General features: G+C 59.7%; 1 protein-coding gene and 1 non-coding gene across 3 annotated transcripts in view; one reads left to right on the forward strand and one right to left on the reverse strand.

Annotated features, from left to right (window-relative positions):
• Positions 1 to 15,741, forward strand: part of KDM4B (lysine demethylase 4B) — a 116,341-nt gene that overhangs the window by 30,624 nt on the left and 69,976 nt on the right. For both annotated transcript variants that reach the window (XM_043466280.1, XM_043466281.1), the window contains exons 3-6: positions 5,357 to 5,522; positions 8,691 to 8,866; positions 9,705 to 9,819; positions 13,595 to 13,788. In XM_043466280.1, coding sequence (XP_043322215.1) covers positions 5,382 to 5,522; positions 8,691 to 8,866; positions 9,705 to 9,819; positions 13,595 to 13,788 — 626 coding nt within the window. In that variant the 5' untranslated portion in view covers positions 5,357 to 5,381. The remainder of the gene's footprint in view (positions 1 to 5,356; positions 5,523 to 8,690; positions 8,867 to 9,704; positions 9,820 to 13,594; positions 13,789 to 15,741) is intronic.
• Positions 2,990 to 3,096, reverse strand: LOC122441041. The gene has a single exon (XR_006269186.1). It is a non-coding gene; the product is annotated as a U6 spliceosomal RNA (small nuclear RNA).

The following is a 15,741-nucleotide window of genomic DNA, read 5'->3' on the forward strand; positions in this document are numbered from 1 at the left end:
AGACCTGGTGATGGAGGCAGAGGTCAGGGAAAAGAGTCTGAGAGACGGGAGATGCTGCACTGCTGGCTGTGAGGATGGAGGGAGGGGCCCGAGCCAGGGAGGTGGTACCTCTAGAAGCTGGGAGAGTCAGGAGCCCCCCAGAAGACACACAGCTCATGAGAGATCCGCACAGGACTCCTGGCCCTCACAACTCGGGGAAATTTGCGCTGTTGGAGCCCCTAGGTTTGTGGAGATTGTTTGGTAGCTGACAGGAATGCATGCACAGAGCTGTGGGTCATTCTTCCTTTGTGCCTTTCAGTCTTGGCGTTGTTCAGGTAAATGTCAGGATGGACCCAACCTGGTGCTCGGGGCCCCGCCCCCACCCTGTGCCCACACAAGCCCCGTCTGGCCTCTGCCTCCCACCTTCCTGCCTCTGGGCTCTGCTCGCCTTGTCCATCTCACTCCTGTAGCAGGGTCAGTCCAGTTCCATGGGGTGGACTCAGGTTGAAGCTGTGTCCTCGCATCCTCTGAGGGGCCCCTGGCGCCTGTGCTCCCCCGTCTTAGTGCTCCTGCTGTGTGGAGGGGGCACCCTGAGCCCCCGATCCAGCTGCACAGGCCAGGGAGCAGAGGGGGCAAAGGTTTCTCTGACATGGGCTGGGGATGTGGAAGGGCAGCAGGTAGTGGCCCCGAGTGCCCCCTGGACTTCAGGCTCTGTGTGATCAGGGAGCACACCCAGGGTGCAAGGACCCCGGGTGGACTTCAGGCTCCGTGTGATCAGGGAGAGTGCCTGGTGTGCAGGGAACCCGGGTGGACTTCAGGCTCCGTGTGATCAGGGAGAGTGCCTGGTGTGCAGGGAACCCGGGTAGACTTCAGGCTCTGTGTGATCAGGGAGCACGCCTGGTGTGCAGGGAACCCGGGTGGACTTCAGACTCTGTGTGATCAGGGAGCATGCCTGGTGTGCAGGGAACCCGGGTGGACTTCAAGCTCTGTGTGATCAGGGCAGGGAGTGCCTGGTATGCAGGGAACCCAGGGAGAGTGCCTGGGTGCAGGGAATGGTGCTCCAGGCAGAGAAGGGTGAAGTGGGGAACTGTATGCAGTTTCGAGGGACATGTGACAGAGTGCCAGGCCCATGCGGTGGGCTGGAGAGGGGGTTGGGACAGGGCTGGGAGTATCAAGCTCTGCCTCCACAGTGGGTTTCGTCTTGACTCCTGTTGAGGGGCAGTCGTTCCTCCCGGGCCCAAGCCTGCTCGGGGCTCCCAGTTGTCGTCCCCTGTTGGGAACTGGGCTTTGGTGCAGGAGCTGAGCCAAGATGGGGGCAGACCTGGGGCTGGCCAGGAGTCCCAAGGAGGCTGGGGCTTTACCTGGCAGCAGGTGGAACAAGTAGAGGGAGGGGCCGGGGGGAGAGATCTCAGGGAGAGACACCTCAGAGAGCCCCAGAATCCTTTTCAAAGACAGTGCACTCCTCAAGGTTTAGCTGTGTTGTGAGGTTACATTTTCTCCAGAGGACATACCTTTCCACACACTGAGTACTGTATTCTTGTCAAACCCCAGAGTTGCAGGTTCCCAACGTCCAGTTCCTGGACAACATCTGCCATCAGCCTCAGAAACCCTTAGTCCAGGGCCCACTGGGTCAGAAAGACGAGACTGTCTCCTGGGGAGGCGGCGTCCCTGCCAGTCATCTCTCGTCTGAGTCCTGGGTCTCAGATGGACAGTGCGTGCCTGGCTGTAGGAGGCCCACCCCTTGGAGGTGTTTCTCACCCACCCTCTCCTTCCCTAGGTGCTCAGGCTCAGCGGACTCCACTGTCCCGGGCTCCTGGGGGTGCCTACCCCAGGCTGGGGTCCAGATCCAGAGAGCCTTCTGCTCCTGGGAGGGGCGGGAAAGAGTCACACCTGGTCACTGGGGTGCAGCACAAGTGGGGTGGCAACCTTCATGGGGGGCAGCCAGAGTACCCCCACGGCCCAGCCCATGAGTCCCCAAGTTTGAAGGCCACTGGGGGGAGGTACCAGCGCAGGAGGACCCCTCTGGGCTGGGCTCACTGGGACCTAGAGGGCGGGGGATCCCTTGTCAACCTGACTCAGTGGCCCCTCTTGTCAGGCGTGTCTTGGTGAGGAGGAGCCCCCAGGACGGCCGGGCAGTGCCCTTCCCGTCTGGTCCTGCTCCTCCGTCCCAGGCGGTGGGGGCTGCAGGGGGCCTGGGGGGCCTCAGGAAGGCCGAGTCACGCAGGGTCTCCTGAACACATGACTTTAAAAAGAGATGATCACTTTATTGAGAGGTGATTCACAGAGCAGACGGTTTATCCATTTAGCTTGTGTAAAACTCCCTGATTGTGGCCTGTACGGATGCTCTGCCCGTAGCCTCAGGATGAGGAATGGGGAGAGAGGGGCACGGTGTTTCCTGCTAAGGGCTTTGAGAGCCGGGGCAGGGGCGGGCGGGGGAACCCACTAAGTGTCTCTGGAGTTCACACCTCCTGTAGACACCTTCTCCATGGCTGACCCAGGGGGTGTCCTCTGTCCTTCATGGAGTGAGGGGCTCAGGTTTGGGGGAGCCCTTCTGTGGGCTGAAGAGATGAGGGCTCTAGTCGCCCATCCTGCCAGGCTCCAGAGGTTTTATTTGTTTTTGCAAGTGCAGAACTTTCTTCTTTTCTTCTCCCCCATCCCAACCTCTGTTTCTCTTTTGGCGGGAGTAGCAGCTTTATTGAGATTGACTCCACCCACCAGCCAGTTCCTCCGTTTAAAACACATAATTTTGACGTGTGTGTTCAGAGTCCTGCAGCCATCGCCACAGTTGAGGGGAACATTTCCATCACTCCCTAAAGAAACCCAGCCTTAGCCTCTGGGGTCCTTCTGGGTCTGCTTCTCTCACCAAGCATCACATTTTCGAGGTCCGTCCTGCTGCGGCAAGTGTCAAGGCTTCCTTTCGTTCCGTGGCCGAGCGGCACTCCCGACGTGCCGCTGAGTGGCGGGGCTGGTTTGTGTACCTTCATTTCTTTTTTTTTTTTTTTTCTTTTTTAAAAATATGGAACGCTTCACGAATTTGCGTGTCATCCTTGCGCAGGGGCCATGCTAATCTTCTCTGTATCGTTCCAACTTTAGTATATGTGCTGCCGAAGCGAGCACATACCTTCATTTCTTGATGGACACTCGAGGTGATTCCACCTTTCGGCTGCTGTGAAGCGTGCTGCTGCGGACATCTGTGTATAAGTTTTCGTGTGGACATAGGTTTCTCTTGGGTGTGTACTGATTAGTAGGATTGCTGACTTGTGTGGTCAGTGCCACATTTAGCTTTTGGGGGGACTGCCGGGCTGTTTTCCACAGTGGCGGCGCCATTTCATGTTCCTGCCAGCTGGGAGTCAGGGTTCCTGTTTCCCCACCTCCTCACCTGCACTTGTCATTATCTGCTTTTTCACTCTGGTTGTTGTGGGCAAGGTGTGTCTCACTGTGGTTTCCATTTGCTTTGCCCTGGTGGCTGACCGCCTCCAGCATCTTTCCATGCGCTTGTTGGCCATTTGCGTCTCTTTGGAAAAATGTCTGTTTGAGTCCTTTGCCCACTGTTTAATTGTGCTGTTTGTCTGTTCACTACTGAGTTGTTAGAATCCCGCTTGTCTTGGCACGGCATGGTCTGGTCAAGAGTGTGTCCGTCTTTCTGGACTGTTCTGTGAGTTCCCTCATGGGGGGTCCTTGGTCCCCCTGTGTTTCCAGAAGGTTGGCTCAGGGCTGGATTTCAGTCAGATTCCTTTTGTTATCTTTTTAAGTATGTGCGTGTTTGATTTTCATTTGCCCTCCTTCAAAGAAACATGTCAGGGGTTATGGAGTATTGGGATTATAAACAGTTTTAATTTTCTTCTTCATATTTACTTACTGAAAGCTTCATTGCAAAGGGCACGAATAAGAGGAAAAACCTCACACCCGCTTCCCTGCTGAGCTGAACCTGCATGGCAGTGGTGGGTGGAGAAGCTGGGTCTCTTGCCAGGTGCAGCTGTCAGAAGCTCCACCTGCTTGCATCCCCACCCCTCGATGGGAAAGCAGAGGGCGCTCAGGTGGGCAGGACTCTGGGGCCACCCCACCCTGCGCAGGACAGGCTGGTCTTGGGGGGAGACAGGTGTGGTGTCCTGCTTGGGCTCATCTCCCACCAACAATGTGGGGTGGGGATGGGGGGCAGTCCCTGAGGAAGGGTGGGCTCCCCACTTGGGGATGCAGTGGTGACCCGCAGAGTCTGTACCAGTCCTGCCAGCCGTGAGGGTGACCTTCACGGCGGGGCCTTGCCTGCCGCCCCCGCCCCTGCCCTGAGCGCCCAGGTGTGGCGTGGGGTGGCCCAGGGCAGGGCTGGTTCCGGCGCCTGTCCTCCAGGCCTGTCCCAGGGAGCTGCCCGCTCAGAGGCTGTTCCTGGGCTTGTGCTGCCCTCTAGTGCCCACTGCGGGGAGGGTGTTTGGAGAGCTGGTGGCTGTGACTTGGTGAATGGACACCGCCCCCCACTTCCAGTCTGGTGGGAGTCCTGCCCTTCTCCCCCTCCCCCCTCACTTTGTGGGGGGTCTGGACTTGGTGACTTTTTCTCCTAGTTCTGGGTGTGCGTGCACTGGAGTTCTGACCTTGTCCACATCCTGGAGCGAGTCTGTTTTCTCTTGTTTGGAGAATTTAAGCTGCCAACAGGGACCCTTCCCCAGTGTGTGTCCCTCAAGTGTCTCCCTGGCTAGGATGGGCCACAGCCTCCCTGCTGGTCCCTGTGACTCTCAGAGCAGGAGGGGCCTCTCTAGCCTGCAGACTTGTCACCTGGAGGAGGTCCCCCTCACTGACTCTCCTCCTCTGTGCCGCGTAGTCCAGGCTTGGCTGTAGCCCAGGGTGATGGGGCTCTGCTCTCCTGGTTTCAGGTCCTGCCTTGGGCAGCCCGTGGGTCGCTCCCGTGGGTCGCTGGGGCCTGGGTTCACTGACAGCAGCCGGCCCAGGTGCTGCTCGCCTGCCTGCCTACCCGCCCATGGTGGCCCTGCCCGAGGAGGGCTTCCCTGTTCAGGAAACACACACACACATGACCTTACTCCCTTTTCCAGCCTGCCCCATGCCGCTGCCCCTGGATTCCAGCTCCACGATCAATGTCAGTGAATCTGGACATGACCCTGATATGAAAAGATTTTTATTTCCAAGGCCCCTTGTTTGAAATGGGGGCTCAGGCCTCCAGCATTGCAGGAGCTCTTATAACGAGGCCAGCTCTCTTTGTAATTAATTGAAGTCATTTGGTCTTTTGTGCAGGAGATGAAGCAGCCCTGGCTCCCCTGGGCCCCATTCAGCTGCACAGCCTCTGTCCTTGGGTGGGATGCTTTGGGCCCTTGTGGGGGCGGGGGACCGGCTGGCGGCGGTGGTGCTGACGCTCTCTGTCTCCTTGCAGGTGTGGCCATCCCTCTGCCGCAGCCATGGGGTCTGAGGATCATGGGGCCCAGAACCCGAGCTGTAAGATCATGACTTTCCGCCCAACCATGGAGGAGTTCAAGGACTTCAACAAATATGTGGCCTACATCGAGTCCCAGGGGGCCCACCGGGCGGGCCTGGCCAAGGTGAGTGACCCCTGCTCCTGTAGCCACTTTCCACGGCTGCTGCTCAGTAGCCCCCACCCCTGGGACTTGGGGCCCATGAGGCACCCATTAATCCACTCCTTGAGCCCCTTATTTATTAAGGACACCCGTATGTTCTTTCCCCAAGCCCAGCACTGTTTTGGGCACTGGGATCCCTGAGGGCATGGATGCAGGGTGGGACTCAGCGCTTCGTGATGGGACCTGCAGCCTCCTCACCTCCCTGGGGCTTCGCGGAGGTTATGCTGAACAGGGCTGACTTTCTGCCTTCATACTCCTCCTTAAACACGTTTTTTGGGAGACTGTCATGTACATGGGCAAGTTCAAACGTTGTGATGGGGTCCAGAGGGAGAACGAGTGCCCCCTCTGACCCCAGCCCCTCTGCCTGGAGCAGCGGGGCACCAATTCCTGCATCTCTTCCCATGCCTTTCCCACACGGGTGTGAGCGTGTGTGTGCGCCATAGATGGCTGCCCACACCCTTCTGTGCAGGGGACAGGTCTCAGAGCTCCTTCGTGTGCACGTGAGCCTGTGTATACATGGTTCTGCCCAGCACATAATCTGGGAGATTCCTCGCCTGTTTGGGGTCCTTTGAGTCGCTTCCCATATGCCTGTCATTGTGTCTCATATCCAGTCCTCTGTTAGTGATGCTGGGGGTCGCCCAGCCTTTTCTGCAAAGGCAAGATAGGAAATATTTTCAGATTCTTGGGCCGGACTGTCTGTCTCCACCTCTCAGCTCTGCAGCTGTAGTTGGTTCGCATCCCCACAGGCCTGGCTGTGTGCCCATAAAACCTGATGTATCAAAGTGAAGGTTTCATAGAATTTTCACCCATTCTGAAATAAGTCTTCTTTGTCATTTTCCCCTAACCATTTAAAAATGAAAAAAAAGGAACATGGTATCAGCTTGCTGGCTGGACAGAAGCAGGTGGTGGGTGGTCCTGGGCCGTGGGCCCTGGGGGTCTGTCCCCCAGACAGTGTCTGCAGCAAGGGGGCAGGTGTGCTGGCCCCCCGCATCCTCGGCTGGCTTTGGCTGACCATGTCACACCCATGCCTTTCATATCAGCTGCGTGGAGAGCGAGAGGAGCGCCGTGGGCCTGCGGGACCCCCCCAATCTCTGTTCCTTGCACCACCCACCCCCGCATGGCACAGACTCAGCAGAAGGTTCTCATCAAGGTCCCTGGCTCTGGAAGACCCCGGCCTGGTTCTTGTAGGTTCGGAGCCTCTGTTTGGGGCTAAGAGATTGGCTGGTGGCAGTTGTCGGGCCCCTTTCCCCCAGGCGCGCCCCGTCTGTCTGGGGTGGACTCCTGAGGCCTGGGGCCTCCCTTTATCTGGCATGTCTTCTGTCCCTGACCTCGTTCCGCGTCTGCTGGGATGCAGCGCCAGTTCTGTTTTTGGATCCCAGTCCTTTCTGCCAGGAATCTTGTTAACATCATGGAATGTTCTGCCGGCAGCACCTGACGCTCCCCCCAGCCTCTCCTCTCCGTCCTCTGCTATCACCCCCGGCTCCCACTTCTGGGTGTTTCCAGTGTTTTCTGTCGCGGGGCCACTCAGGGTGCAGCCTTGTGGGCTGTGATTGAGTCTCGGCACACGACCTCGCCAGCATTTATCCTCTGGGCCCTGCATCTGTCTCTGCTCTAAGCTCTTCAAGCCGCTGGACCCACTTTTTGCCAGCTTACTTGAATCGATGGGAAACCACTCAGCCTGGATATTTTTGTGCGTCAGATGTTTTCAGGCACATTTTCTCCCTGCCCTTTGTTTGAAGGTTCCTTTCCACTCCTCTTAAGTGGTGTTTTCTGTGCTGTTTGCTGTGGTACGGGCAGGTCTCTCTGGAAGGGCGGGGTGGGGGCAGGCATGGCCGCTGGGAGAACTCCCCCGCTGTCCCTGAGACGTGCTGTGGGGACAGTCACACTGACACACAGGCTTGCACATGCATCCTCCCTGCCCCCATCTGCAAGGACAGCATGCTGGTGTCTCTGGCCCCCAGCAGTCTCCCTGCCTCTGCAGGGACAGACGGATCCAGGGAGACACCCCGCCACATCCCTCTTCTCCGCCCCCCACCCCCACGCCGCGTATCACTTCTCCCCCATGCAGCCCTCAGCCCTGCCAGCCTCCTTGGAGAAGGGACCGGGTGTCTTGCTGGCCTGAGTGAGCTCTGCAGACGCCAGGTCCCCTTAACTCAAGTCTCACCGGCCTTGACTGCCCTTCTGGGGTGGGTGGGTGTGTGTGTGGTGTTGGGGTTTCCTTTTCCATCAAAGCTACGTTTGATGACACCCCCCACCACCCGAACACTGGACTCAGGGCAGCTGGCTGGGGGTGGGGTGAGCACTCAGTGTGAGTGGGGGCCTGGGGGGTGGGGGACTCTGGGTATGTGTGGGACTTTCAGGGTGACCAGCCACATTCCTCAGCTGTTCTTGTGATCTGGGCCATTGCCCAGCTGGGGTCCGTGCCTCAGGCTGCTGGGGAAGGGGCGAGGGGGAAGGAGTCAGGAGGGGGCATGGCCTGGGGTCTAGGGCCGGGGTTAAGGGCGGTCGGGACCCTCAGTGCATCCCTGAGCCAGGCGGGGCCTGGCTCCTTTGATCACCAGGCCTGCCATCTTCAGGGCGGCTTGGGGTTCCGCTGGTTCCCAGGAGCAGAGGCTGGCCCCTCCCTTGCATCTCACAGGGTCCCCTCTACGTGCACCCCAGCTGCGCACTGCTCCCGGCGTGGCCGTTCGTCCCGTGTCCCTGTTCCCTGGGCGGTGTGGTCTCTTCCCAGGAGGTGTCCTTGAAGCGGGGCTCCTGGCATGGGTGTGCACTGCAGCATCCGTGTCTGCTCTGGGGCCTCACCCACGCTGAGTCCTGAGCTGGGCACGCGGTGGCCAGAGGGTATGATAATGGAGCCTCCGGGACGCAGCGAGTGCATACTATGCCAGGCAGCACCCACGGCCCACCCTGCCCACGGCTGCTCCCTGTGTGATCACACAGATCCTGGGCAGCTGCGCACAGTCCCTCCACCGCCCAAGCTGCTGATGCCCAGGTTGGCCTGGCCCTGGGGCTCCAGGGAGCTTGGTGATGTGGATGTGGGGTGCCCAGTGCCCCGGTCTCTCTCCGTCTGGCGCCTGGTCCCAAGCGGCTGAGCCCAGGGAGGGGCCGCTGACCACTCTCCTGGTCTTGCAGATCATCCCCCCAAAGGAGTGGAAGCCGCGGCAGACGTACGACGACATCGATGACGTGGTGATCCCAGCGCCCATCCAGCAGGTGGTGACCGGCCAGTCGGGCCTCTTCACACAGTACAACATCCAGAAGAAGGCCATGACGGTCGGCGAGTACCGGCGCCTGGCCAACAGCGAGAAGTACGCGGGCGGGGGCGGTGTGGGGGGTGGGGCAGACACAGTGCCCACGGAGCCTGCCTGTGTGCCCCGGGTGGGCCTCAGCACCCTAGGCTCTCAGCCCCAGGTTCTCAGGGGGCAACGTCTGGACCCTCACCTGACCCAGGGCCACGCCATGCACCGGTGTTGCCCTGAACACTGACTGCTGAAGGCCAGCCTTTCAGGGCCCGTCCATGTCCCCGGCCCTGGGGCGCCTCCCGGTCCCTCCTGGGATGTCTCAGCTCTGCGGCACCTCCTCAGAGGGAGGCTCCTGGCAGGGTCTGTCCGAGCTCCTGGTCCAGCAGGGCCCACGTGGGCGCACACTCCAGGAGCTCGTGGGCGCGTCCCTGGGCGTTCACGGCACGCGGGCACGCTCCCTTTCTGTGGAGCTCCTGGCCTCCCTGGCTCGCTGAGACCACTGGTGCAGTGCTGGCAGTGTGTTTACTTGTTTGCTTTCAAGTGTCCTGTGAGGGCACTGTCTGCCCCCACCCCATGGTGCCCGGCCCGTCATTGGTACCATCTGTACCTTCAAGGGGTAGGCAGACAAGAACTGTCAGAGCCCAGGTCCCTCCTCCAGCTCCCGTGCCCCTGACCTGTGGTCTGATTTGGGGGTCCTGGGCCCCGAGAGCTGGTGAGACGGGACCACTGGGCACTGTTCCAGGCTGGACTGCCCGCCTGTCATCCCCCTCCCCTGACGGCCGTCACACCTCGTCCTCGTGCTCCAGGGCTGTGCCCACCCCACAGCGGCTTGTGCTTGAGCAGAGCTCCTCCCCTGGTTCGTCCAGCAGGTGCCCTGAGCCCCTCACAAGCGGTCTGTCCCCAGGTACTGCACCCCCCGACACCAGGACTTCGACGACCTGGAGCGCAAGTACTGGAAGAACCTGACGTTCGTGTCACCCATCTACGGGGCCGACATCAGCGGCTCCTTGTACGATGACGTGAGTGCCGAGGCCGCCCGGCGTCTGGTGGGCAGTGCGGGCGAGGGCGGGAGTGGGCTCCCTCCTGGACGGTCAAGGCAGGGATGACGCGGGACACTCCGCTGGGCTTCTGCTGGGGCTCTACAGACAGGTGGGCGCCGAGCTCAGGAGGAGAGAAGCAGGCTGGAGGTCTGGAGACCCTTTCCTGCCAGGTCAGAGCGCAGCCCTGCCCGGATGCCATGCTCGGCCGCTGACCTGCAGCCTGACTCCAGGGCAGTTTCAAAAAGACAACAGCAAGCATTCCATCCCTTGTCCCAGTTGTTGTTTAGTCTCTCAGTCGTGTCTGACTCTGGCAACCCCGCAGACTGCAGCCTGCCAGGGTTCTCAGTCTTGACCTCCCAGGGCCCCTGTCAATTCTCACTTGAGTGCTTTTCTTCTCGAGTTTCTATCACTCCATCTTCCTGGAGACCTGGGAGCTGAGTTCCCAGCCAGCCGAGCTGCCCCTGGCTGCATCACGTTCAGTCCCCTTGCTGCCTTCGGGCCTGTGCTGCCCGAGGCCTGTCCAAGGGGTGAGACCAGACCGCTCTCCTGACTGAGGCTTGATGCCAAGGCCTCGGGCAGGGCTGGTGTCGAGCAGAGTGGGACCGTGTTTTGTGGGGATGGTTTGTAAATATTTACGGGACCTCGAATATTTGGGGGGATGGTTTATAAATATTTACGGGACCTCGAATAACCCTGGGAGGGACCTAATGGGGTTCATTTCAGGGCTCTGAAGCCTGACTCTCTCCTAGGTGTTCTGCCCTGGTAGGCACCTGTCCAAGCCCCCTCTGCCCGCTGCCTGCCCCCTCCTCTGTCCCTCTGAAGGCTGTGTGCTGAGAACACTCTTGTCCACTCCGCCCTGCTCCCCCGAGGGCAGCTGTGGGCGCCACCTGGTCTCGGGCTGGGAGGTAAGGGTGGGCATAAAGTTCCTCCTGAGAGAAGGGTCAGGACCCTCCCGGGCACCCAGGGGAGGAGCCTGTTAGAACCAGCGGCTTGTGTTACCCAAGAAGCATGGGAAACATGTGACCTTGCTTGGGTCCCGAGCTGAGTCGCTGGTGGCGTTTCAGCTTCACAGAGCCCGTCTGACCTGCGGCGGCTTTTCCCTCTTCTGCTAGTGGGTTTGCCTCGTGGTGCAAGGCACCAAGGGTGTTAGTTTGTTACCTGGGAGGCACGGGTCAGGCTTCAAGTGAGCTCACCCACGTCCCCTAGAACCCAGGGAGGCACCCTCATCCTGGGTCCAGTACCAAGTTTGCCCCCAACCCCGCTTCCTCCTTTCTGGGCCTTGGTTTCCCCATCAATAAAGTGGGGCACAGTGAGTGCAAGGAACCCTTCATTAGGGGTATCCCAGACCCTGAGCTCGTCCTCTTGGCCTTGACCCCAGAGTCAGATGACGCACAAGTCCAGCCCTCTTCCAGACGAGCACACAGCCCCTGGCAGCAGGGCAGTACCTACTCGGAGGACGCGCTCACAGATGCCCTGTCGCATGCGCTGCTGCCCAGGCCCGTGACTGCCCCCCAGCACATCCCTGCCCTGTGCAGCTCCCGTGCACCTTGCCCCATCTCCTGCCCGTGCACCTCTGAACGTAGGGATCAATCACCTTGTCGTTGGCGAGTTTTCCAGTTACACCAGTATGTTTTTGTACCACCAGCCTTGGGCCAGTGCAGAGGTTCTGGTGTCAGATTGATGAGGGGCTAGTGGGGCCGTGTGCCTTGCACTTCCTGGGGCTCCTTGATGTCCATTCACTGCTCCCCCTGCTTCTCTGCTTACCTCAAGGGCCTCCGGACCCAGGGATAGGGATTTCATCTCCAGGCCCCCATTCCCCACATCAGGCCACTGAGGCCCTGAGCCGTCACCCCTAGAGGCCAGGATCAGGGCTGGGCTCCCCCAGCTCTCCCTGGTTTCATCGTGTTCACGGCTCCTCCTGGGAGTAGCTCTGGCAGAGCACCGTGGTGGGCATCCCCCAGGACACGTCTGGTCTGTAAACACAAAGAGGGCAATTTCCCCGGGCAGGATGAAGCATCTCTTCTGTAACTAGCACCCTTTCCCTTAGGACACTTAGCCCTTTCAGGAGATTCCCCAGCTCTGAGTGGGGGGCGTCGCGGCTCCGTGGCCGGGAACCTTGCTGCGTCCCACTCCGTGTCCAGTCCCAAGCTAGTGTTAAAGTCCAGGCCAGCTGGCAGGTGGCCCCAGCTGCCTGTGCTCTGCGCCTCCAGCCGGCTGCCGTCCTGACTTGGCCGTGGTGTGGACCTCCGGTTGGGGGTGGGGGTGGTCAGTGTTAGCCTCCCGCCTCCCCAGCAGCCCGGCCCCAGCTCGCCGCTCTGCTGCCCAGTTTATGGATCATGACTTCTTGGAGGGGAATTTGACCCCAGTAGCCTGATAGGACAGAAGAACGGGAGTTCATGTGCTTGAGTACAGGGTGGGTGTGGAGTTGTACGCCTGTTGGTCAAATGACCCGTCATTTTCCACATAGAGTTTTGGAAAGTTAGTGCCAGTTGGGTTGCTTTGTTTATTTGTTGAGTATTTGAGTCATTGCTTTTTTAAACATTATTAAGATATAATTCACAAAGCATACAAACCACCCGTTTAAAACAGACATTTGTTACTGTTTAGTTGCTCAGTTGTGTCCTACTCTTTGCAACCCAACCCCATGGACTGTATAGGCCACCAGGCTCCTCCCCTCTGTCCATGAGATTTTCCAGGCAAGAATACTGGAGTGGGTTGCTCTTTCCTTCTCCACAGGATCTTCTTGACCCAGGGATCAAACATGCATCTCATACATTGGCAGGCAGATTGTTTACCGCTGAGCTACCTGGGAAGCCCTATTTAAAGTGTATAATTCAGTGTTTTTTGGAGTCACACTGTGGATGTGTAGGCCTGACGGCGGGTGAATGCATAGGGCTTTGGGGAGGTGACCGGTTGCTGGTGCCCCCTGACCTCAGGCAGCTTCTACTGGAGGTGACCCCAGGCTTCTCATGCTTATGGTGAGGGTCTGATCCTGGCCTTCCCCTGCATCCTGGGCTCCAGCCACAGCTCCCCTTGTAGAGACCTACACTGGCCCTGTGAAGTCAGGGCCTGGAATGTGGATGAGGCGGGTGGCAGGGTTGGATCTGAGGTGTGAAGGAACACCACCGTGTGATCAGCATCTCAGCATCTCCTGGAGGCTTACCTGGGGACTGGGAGTCGATGGAAGCGTGTTTTACGAGCTCTCATGACAAGACAAGGCTTGTTTGCTTGTGGCATTAGAAATAGATGAACCTGGTTGGCGGGGATCCTCCCGCGCTTGCCTGGCTCTGAGCACTGTCCCCGCCTCCGCGGTGGGAAGGTGCAGGAAGGCCTGTCTGACACGTGATGTGAGGCTCCGCTGGATGTGTCCTTCCTTCCCCTGTGTCAGTGAGCTCAAGGCACGTGAATTATTCCTCACTGGCCATGGCCTCTGCCGCGTGGCCTTCACTGCCCGCGATTCCCACACAGCCACGCACAGCTCAGTGCAGGATCGGGGGAAGCCGCGTCTGACCATCTGGCCCCGGGCGGGGGCTGTGCGTGGCTCGGGGTGGGTTTTGGACACCAGCGTGGGCGAGGCTGTGATGTGGGCGGGTGTGGGGCTGGTTGCTGACTGTCGGTCCCTGGGCGGGGGTCACACTGCCACGGGAGGCTCAGAGAGTTACGTAGGTGTCTCACTGCTGGCGTCTGGGGGCGGGGGTCAGGGGAGCTGGGTGCCCAGGGTGGCCAGCGGGCTGACCATGTGCTCGCCCTGCAGGACGTGGCCCAGTGGAACATTGGGAACCTGCGGACCATCCTGGACATGGTGGAGCGTGAGTGCGGCACCATCATCGAGGGCGTTAACACGCCCTACCTGTACTTCGGCATGTGGAAGACCACCTTCGCCTGGCACACGGAGGACATGGACCTGTATAGCATCAACTACCTGCACTTCGGGGAGCCCAAGTCCTGGTGAGGACCGGCCGGGAGATGCGAGGGGCTCCCCAGGTTGGGGGGAAGTGGCTGCAGTGCTGGGTGGGGCTCTGCCAGCCCAGCCCCACTAGACGAGGGCATGCAAGCCCCCCCAGAACCAAGCTCCAGATCCCTAGAGCTTGTGGTTTCACCCGGAGAGCCTCACACTGAACGTGCCTGCGGCCAGGCTTCTGATAGTGCCTCGTGGGGTTGTGTGAGGCTGTTGTCTTGGGGCTCGTGGGACCACGGTTTCAGCCTCCCCATACCTCCCTCTTGGCCTCCAGGTTGGAGTGGGGTTAGTATTGCCCCTCCTGATTTCTGAGGAGTGGGATCCACCTGCTGTTTGCAGTGTGGGGCGGGCATGCAGGCCCCTGAAAGGCACTCTGTGAGTGCCAGGCCCCAGAGGCTGGGCCGGATGTCCAGCGCAGTGGTCTGGTAGCTCCGAGCTGAGAGCTCCCCTGACACATGGCTTCTGCTGGTAGGATGGCGGGCGGCTGTCAGTGTTCCCTGCGTCTCCAGCAGAGACTCCTGAGCTGGGGCTGCTGCGTCTCTCTGCCTCTCCCCAGCTGTTAGGAGGCTGGTTCTCTTGTCACAGTAGTTGTTGCAGCTCAGAGGGGGGTTGGAGCTGGGGAGCAGAGGGAGACACTCAGGAGCTCAGCTGGAGAGCTGTGCTTGCCTTCGTTGGGGGGCAGCAGGGACCCAGGCGGACCCTGGCCCAGGTGCCCTGCCTTATCCCAGCAGAGAGCTGAGCCCTGAGAGGAAGGTTATCCCCGCCCCTAAGTCATGGGGACATCCTGGGCCATTTGCTGAGGGGCAGGGAGCTGACCCTCTGAGCAGAGGGCCCAGAAGCCAGGCCCCCCTGTTGGCTGCTGGCTTGTGACCACCTCTCCTTGCCTCTGCCGTGGACAGGGCAAGCCCCCCCCTGCAGTCTGACCGTGGCTCCCGCTTAGTCGGGCAGGGGAGGCTGGGGATGTGTGAGTTTCCCAGGGGTGCTGTGACAAAGGATTACAGGTTTGGTGGCTTTACCTCCCTGCACATTTGTTCTCTGAGAGTCCTGGAGCCAGGAGGCTGTCCTGGACCTCATGGGACTAAATCCAGGCATGGACAGGGCTGGTCCCACCAGAGGCTCCAGGAAGCACCAGCTCCTGCCTTTTCTAGCTTCTAGAGGTTCCACATCCCTGGCTTGCGGCCCCTCCCTCAATCCTTACAGCCATAAGCTCAGCATCTGTCTCTCTCTGCCTCTGACCCTCCCCGCTCCCTCTTATAAGGACTCTGTGATGACACTGGGGCCCTAGGAATGCAGAGTCGTCCCCATCTTAGGGGCCCCTACTTAACCCCTCCTGCAGAATCCCATCTGCTGTGACAGGTGACATGTCGTCAGATCTTGGGACTGGGCCATGGCTATCTTTGGGGCCGTTTTTCTGCTGGCCATGGGCTCTCTGGTCTTGCATTTGTACAACATTGTGGGTTGCTGGGATCTTGTTACAGTTCCACAGGCTTCCTGTCTTCAATCTGTGTCTCTTCTTGTGTGCCTTTCTGTGGCTTTCCATGAGCCCGTGATCATCAAAACCTCCAGGCACTGGGGGTATTTGTCTTTGGGAGAGACTTGGAGAGAAATCGGTGGGGTTGGTGATGGTGGCCTGAGTCTCGCGCCCATGGTGTGGTCCTCTGCATGGAGCAGAGGGGCTTCCTGGTCTGGGTGCTGCCCAGAGCTGCCCCCAAGGCCCCCCAACAGCACAGCTCCCTGCACAGCAACGCTGGGCTGGGACTGCCTGGTGGGAGGGGCCCCTGTTCTGCCCAGGCCCACACCTGGGGGGTGAGGGGGGTTCTGGCGCCATTTCCCGCAGGCGGTGTGCTCCCCATGGTCCTGGTGGGCAAAGTGTGGACAGATACCCAGGCTGGGGCTGCATGTGTGCATGTGAGTGTGTGTCTATGTATATGTGAATACATTTG

This window comes from Cervus canadensis, chromosome 4, assembly GCF_019320065.1.
Source record: "Cervus canadensis isolate Bull #8, Minnesota chromosome 4, ASM1932006v1, whole genome shotgun sequence".
NCBI lineage: Eukaryota > Metazoa > Chordata > Mammalia > Artiodactyla > Cervidae > Cervus > Cervus canadensis.